General features: G+C 40.2%; 1 protein-coding gene across 1 annotated transcript in view; it reads left to right on the top strand.

The window, feature by feature from the left end:
• The window catches only part of LOC107098492, a 26,819-nt gene that overhangs the window by 7,262 nt on the left and 12,398 nt on the right, over positions 1 to 7,159 (top strand). The window contains exons 3-4 of the mRNA XM_015396211.1: positions 1,283 to 3,217; positions 3,311 to 3,466. Coding sequence (XP_015251697.1) covers positions 1,283 to 3,217; positions 3,311 to 3,466 — 2,091 coding nt within the window. The remainder of the gene's footprint in view (positions 1 to 1,282; positions 3,218 to 3,310; positions 3,467 to 7,159) is intronic.

Here is a 7,159-nt window from a genome sequence, read left to right as displayed (position 1 = left end):
GCACCAATTCACAACACGTCATCTCAAGGCACTTTACAGTTCACCAGATCATCCAGTTAAATGGATTCAAAGTTTTCTATTCCAGGAAAACTAGCTGATTGCATCGACTCATTGACTCTCAGCAATCTCCTGAACCAAGCATGCTTGTAGCGACAGTGGAGAGGAAAAACTCCCTTTTAACAGGAAGAAACCTCCAGCAGAACCAGGCTCAGTGTGAGCGGCCATCTGCTGAGGCCGACTGGGGTTCGAGGAGACAGAAGCAGAGACACAAAAAGCAGCTGTAGGTTTCATAAAGTAGTTGTTTTTGTGCAGATTTTGACATAGACAGCATACGATGATCCAAGCCATCTAATTCCAAATAGTGAATTATAGTGAATTGCAAAGTTTCTTAATGTAACATATTGGGACATTAATGAAATGTTGTCCTCCGCACTCCCAAATCCAAACTTTTAAATCCACTAAATGTACCTTTAGTTTACGGTATATATCAATTCTTTAGTGAAAGACATTCTACCTTGTCAGAGATTGGTTTTCTTTCAAAATTTTTTCAATGTTTGGTAATTTTATAATATGAGAAACTATACACATACTTAAATCATTTACAATAATATTATTATGGATTTGAGCAGCTATTCTGCAATAAATTGTATAAAAAACATGTTGAATAGCATTAGAAGAGACATCTTCAAAGGGACAAATGGTTTACCTGCAGATAAATATATTTATTGAATGTAAGAGAAGGAAGCTATCTCCTAATTAGTTAACACACATTTGTTCCATATTACTACAATTTAGTCCATGCTTAAATTTTTGATTTAGACAAGGTTGTAATACAAGTAATCAAATGATAATGTTAGACAAAAAAAAGATGGTACTTTTGATTTAGTCGTTTTTGGCAGCACATTTATGAGCAATCACCACCAACCAGTTAACTATATTTAACAAAGTGAGTTTTTCCAGCACTTTCCAACAAGTTGTTTCATAATTTTTTTTGAAAATGTCTGTTTTGAAGTTGAATTTCTAAACTGCGGGTTATAGGTGTGCATAGACTTTCAATGAGCTGGGGCCACCAGTGATTTTGCCTCAATCCACATTGAGTATTTAGTTCACGTTTGCACCAAACTGAGGTGAAAGAAAAAAAATTCTCATTGACCTTTTTTATATGCTAAGTGTTTAAACCTTGTTTGAATATAAATGCCTGCTAAGTTGACATTTCTCCATGTTCTGGTTGTTTTTCCAATATTATGATTAAAGAAACCATTTTTGTTTTTTTTTATTTCAGAAAGTTCTTCTGCATTTGTCTTTGAAAACCAGAACAATTGTGTCCCTGTCAGCTATGAAAAACACGCAACTGAAAAGCATGAAGAAAATAGTCTTCAAAAGAAAAACGTTCTGTCTGGATTTGAAGAGAAAATTTGTCATCATGTGCCTCCCATCGAAAAAACATTTAAACAACATTTCAACATGGCTGAATTTCAGGAACAAAGGAGCGGATACAGCAAAACTACAGAGGTGGAAGAAAAAAGGGTGAAGATAGTAACGTCAGTGTCTGTCAGTGATATGGAAAAGCCCTCCCAAAAGGTCAAATTAGAGCAGTCACATGAGGGCCTATCTGGAAATCCAACCAACTCATCTCCACTAAAAACAGACATCTTCAATGTTGACTATCCCGGGTCACATGTGAAAGTTGAAATCCAAGAAATTCTACAAGGGAATCCATATAGCATCAAAACCACATGTGTTTTTATGAATGAAAATAAAGGTGGTGAGATGACTATCACGCGGGAATGTGAGGAAACACAGATGCCTGACCTTCAACAATTGCCGCAGCTACCAAACGATGTGATCAGTCACAACAGGCATCATGAAATAAATTACACATTTAGGTTTTGCAGCATAAGTGAACAAACAAAGTATCAGAGTGATCTGAGATCTGTCTGTTTATCAAACAAAGCTGGTGATCCAAGGTACTGTCATTGTTGCAGTGCTAAACATTTAAGGGATCCATCATTGTTGCTAGACATTGATCCTAAGGAGAAGATGAAAGGTACTTTCAGACAAGATCAGTTCAACCAATTTTCAGCACCACAGATCTTTGCAGAGAATAAATATAACACTTCAGAGGACCTGACAAATGATCTGGCTTCCTTAAGGATAGAAGGAACCGCAGAATCTGTATCCCCGATATCTGTACAGGAGAAGGAATATGAAGATTTAGCCTTTGATCAGTTCTCAGAATCTGATAACTATGAGCCCATGTTCATGAGACCCTCCGTGTCTACCAACAGGTCAAGCTTTGTAAAAGATTTTATCTACTGCCAAAAGAGAAAGTCTTGGATAAGAAACAACAGCATCGCTACAGTGGAGCATAAAGACTATTTGTTGTTGAAAAAAAGACGGCAGACATTTCCTGGGACGTCACTCACTCCAGAACTGATTCACAAGGATTTTATGCTGCCGTACAACAAATCGGTTTCATCTGTCCTTATGTGCTTACTTCCTTTTCAAATTGAAAAGCTGGGTAAAAACAAGCAGTTAGATGAGAGTTTTCCTACTTATATGAGAAGAAGTGATGCTTCTTCAAATAGTGGACAGAGCACTAAAGCCCTTTCAGAGAGTTCAGAAATTCAATACACAAGTGTGGGGATAGACAAAGACATGAACCCGGAGCTTCATGTGGAAGAGATTATTCAAGGAGCCCTTGCTATACAAGTCATTCCTCCATCTTGCAGTGGCTCTGAGGAACAAATCCTCCAGATAGATCCTGCAGTAATTGCCAATGACATAGATGATAAATATTTTACAGAAAGAGATTCTGATTCACAGCGTAGTAAGTCCCCAGTGGCAACAGCACCTGCTGATGCTCTTCACTACAATTTTATTCAGAACAATTTGAAAGGCAGTTCTTTTAGGAGTTGTTTGCAAAAGGCTGTTGTTTCAGAATATCTCTGCATATCAGAGGAGACTGAAATGAATGTCTTAAAAACACACGCTTCCACTGAAATCAAGCCCAACCCAAGTGAACAGCCAACTAGCAGCGCTTCACATCTACTTGTGGCTGATGAAATGAACAATAACGATGGGCCTCAACAAAGAAATCAGGAAGACTCTAACAAAGCAGCAGACAGTTCATTAAGTTCTCTCAAACCATCTAGAGAAAACACAAAAGAGCTGCCTGTTGCAGTTGGCAAAACAGAGAAACTCACTGCATACAAGTGTAAGTTGCTTTGTTGAATTTCTGTTTGAATAAATCATCTGAAACTAATCAAAATGAAACAATCATGGTGTGATCTATTATGACTACTTTCAGCTAACTCTGACGCTCGAGAAAATTTAAAGCCTGCACCTCACAAAGACAGAGACGGCACAGACCCCTGGGCTAGGAAGAGAAAGCTCTTCAAGGACAGCAGGCAGTGGAGTTCTGCAGGTGGAAGTTCAATTACCAGTGATATTACAGAGGAATCAGGTAACCGTTATTAAAAACTAGTTGCTTTAATCGTACTGAAATCTGATGAGTCTCTCATCAGATTTCAACTAGAAAAGCAGTTCAACCTTTGAGGTCTCAAATGGAGAAGTTAGAGAGCTGAGCTAAAAAGTCACACTTTCAATTTAAAGGATATTCATAAGCCCCATTTACACTCCCCTCTGAAAACTGATCCATGCAGTGTTCAGATCGTGCCGAGCTTGGTTCCTTACAACCATTTACACACCACACTAGAATGGGTCCTTACCTCCCAGTGACGATCTACGGTACTGCTGCTCTCTATAGGGAATAAAGCAAATCAACATGGTGGCCCCTGTAACATTCAGGAAGTTTGGTTATAATTGTGAAATGTCGTGTGTGATCACAGCAGTCAGGCAAAGAAGGCAGCCTTCGGTGAATTTACTTGAAGGAGTCGGCTGTTGGGTAGTGGATACGACAAACATAGTCTTATCAGCGCTTACAGGCGCAGGAAGCTATGACAGACTTTGAGGTTCATCACACTGCTAAGTAGAATCATCTCTTGAAATTGTGTGGCAAGGTGGGGAAGCTAGTATTTTTATGAATGTTGCAATGAAGATGATGCGGTCTACTCGTGCACTCTTTGTTATCTGAGAACCATGCCAAAATTTAATCATGGCGAGCCCTACTGATGAACAAGTACCAGTTTAGCACGGTTCGGTTGTGTCTGGCACGGTCCACTTCAATTTTGCATGCCATTTACACTCAACAGTTATCTCGGTTACCAAAAGGGTAACCGAGATAACTGTTTCAGAAAGGTAGTCTAAATGGGGCTATTAACAAGGAAAAGAGACTTAAAGGTGCTATAGGAGATCTTGGAAAAACTTTTCCAGCAAGCTATATTTTTGAACATACACAACCATGCCTCTTCCTTCAGACGACCCCCCGAAACCACACCTTCAAAACACATGAACGCGCATGATTTCTAAACTGGCAGGGAGACAGGCAGCACTGATGATGCAGAGTACTATGATCACTCCTCTGAACCTCTGAAACAGTTTATTAGCGCCTAAATTGACTTAAAATGCCAAAATCTGACGGCAAAACATGTTTGCTTTTATTATCCTGGTGCCTGGAGTTTGGATTACGTACATGAAAAACGCCTTCCACCCTCCGCCGCAAGCCGCAGGGAGGCGACCGGGCCAGAGGCTACTGTTGAATGGGAATCCTAGCGACATCGACAATGTACAGGGATCTGAGCAGCTCTGACAGAAATTATATCTGAAGGCAGGATGGTAATCTGGATCAACTGACTGTACTGACCATGTTTTTCAGGTGGATTTTCTCACGTCAAAATAGAATAGATTCAAACTACTTTTTACCCACTGATCACAGCAAATATATCTGCCATTATTACAAGCAAAGAAAGGATAGGGTAGCTCTGCCCAACGAGCATCAGAACCAGTTTTTCCACCGCGCAGCCAGAGCAGCAAAGATAGGGTGACCAGACGTCCTCTTTTTCCCAGACATGTCCTACCTTTCAGACCTAAAAAAAATGTCCGGGGGGAATTTCAAAATTGTCCGGAATTTTGGTTGACTACAGTGCAGTACATAGTCAAAATAGGAAGCCAGAGGGGGGACGGAGCGAACAAACCTGACCTGGTAACGCCTCCCCTGCCTGCCTTACCGGTCCCCAGCCCCCCTCCTCTGGCTGAAGACGAGCGGCTCAGGGTTCTGTGCTGAGGTCTGGTCCAGTCAGCGGCCCAGCAGTCGACACTCCCCCCAGCCCCCCAAAACAAAGTTTCCTCTTTTTCTGAAACCTAAATCTGGTCACCCAAGCAAAGATGCTTCAGCCCTGCATCAGAATTAACTTGTACAAGCATAAAAAAAGAAGCAGCAGTTTTTGCTACTCTTGCCGCTTTAGGTGTGAACGTAGCATTACAGTGGCTAGCTTCCAGCCATGGCGTCCTGCACGAGCGTTGGGGGGTCGATTAGTTAATGTGTCAGGGTATGCCCACAGCGGGGAGGAGCAAGCAGACAACCACGAGTGACGTGTCAGGAACCAATCGTGTGCAACGGACCGTGTTTTTTGATTGGTTGGGGTTATTCATTGATTTCTCACTGTAGCGGGGACCATTTATTTCAGGTTCACTTCCAGACCATCTATTTCACTGCTTGCTAAGCAACTCTGGGGAGATCTTTAAGCCACATGGTAAAAAAATGCGTAAGAAAAAATCTCTTACCGCACCTTTACCTGGGAAGGGATTTCTTGCAGCGTGTACTTTAGGCTAAAATATTTTCCTGTGTAGTGTCTAATCTTTATTAAACAAATGCTGCAATACGAGGGACCTAAAGAGACATTCCTGACCTCTGCACCTGAGGTCTTGTAAAAGCTGGAAGTCCCTAATTCGAACTCTTAATTGTCTAAATAACCTAAGACTGTCAGGGGCTCAGAATATAGAACTCAGAATTTAGAAAAGAGAAACAGTGGTTATGACTTAGAGACTTTAGGAAGATTTTATTTTGTCATTTTGTACACACAAGTGTGAACAAAAAATACATTTTGTTAGGTACAGCTCTCTTGGCTATTATATATATATTTTTAAAGTGCAGCCTTGATAAGGTAAGCAGCGGTGATAAAAACATTGTGATGAAAAACAGTGATGAAAACATATTACTGTATAGTTACAGTTCTAACATTCAGGTTTTAGTTTTTTATCAGTAATTAATTGGTAATTAATTAATTAGTAATAAATTAGCAACTAATGAGTAATTCAAAGGTGTTTATTTAATAAGTGTGCGGCTGCACTGGAAACTCGGCAGAAGTAGACTGGCGCATCCTATTCTGCTGCCATGTGTATTTTAATTCGGCTGATGGCTCTGCAGCTTTTGCTTTATCACAGCTATACCTACTGTGTGTCCCAGATTCACTATAGTACTGCATCATGATTGGACAAACCATTCAGGGTCGTTCTTGAACAGTTGAAGCAGAAGCAGGATAAGTAGGATTCTTGTGTGTTTTTGAATGCAAATACTGTAAGAATTTAGCTTGCAAGCAAGGTAACCCAAGAGTTGGAATTGCAAGTTGGGGCATATGATCAGGCCATACCAGACGTCTGCACTCATGCTGGCTGTTACTGGCAACTAACGCAGTACTGGCAGTTCTTTCTTATTTATGTGGCATTTGGTCAGTCAATCTGCCTACTGTTTAAGTTTTTTTTTTAGCTCAGTGCTTCTATAATCTCTATTGGAACTGTTTAGCTTGCGTGTAAAATGTATGTATAGGAGGAATGGCTTTCAGCTCGTTTGGGGGGAGCTAGAGGCTTTGTTTATGATTTTTCAAACCCAGTGAGAGAAAATAAATCTTCCTGAGAGATGTTTAAAGATTAAAAAAACAAAACAATTTATAACCTAGGCCCTCTTAACCATGTTGAATTAGTTGGCCATCTAATTTTTTTTTGTTTCTGATAAGCATTTAACTATTAAATGTATTTTCAGAAACTCAACATTCATATCCTATAGGTGTCATGATGGGTTCTAGAGTTAAGCCCAAAATGCAGAACACACACGGAGGGACTGGGTAAAAGTTCAAAAGAGTTTATTGAAGCACAACATAAAGATGAAACTGGAACTGGTTCAGGCAGAGGAGCAGGTTCACTGGAGATTGTAGGTTAGCAGAGTTCATGAGCAAGCTAAGCATCTAGCTTCATACTAGCT

Source organism: Cyprinodon variegatus, unplaced genomic scaffold, assembly GCF_000732505.1.
Source record: "Cyprinodon variegatus isolate N-32 unplaced genomic scaffold, C_variegatus-1.0 Scaffold782, whole genome shotgun sequence".
Taxonomy (NCBI): Eukaryota; Metazoa; Chordata; class Actinopteri; order Cyprinodontiformes; family Cyprinodontidae; genus Cyprinodon; species Cyprinodon variegatus.
The sequence above is the reverse complement of the archived record's forward strand: the minus strand, read 5'-3'. Positions and strand labels throughout refer to the sequence as shown.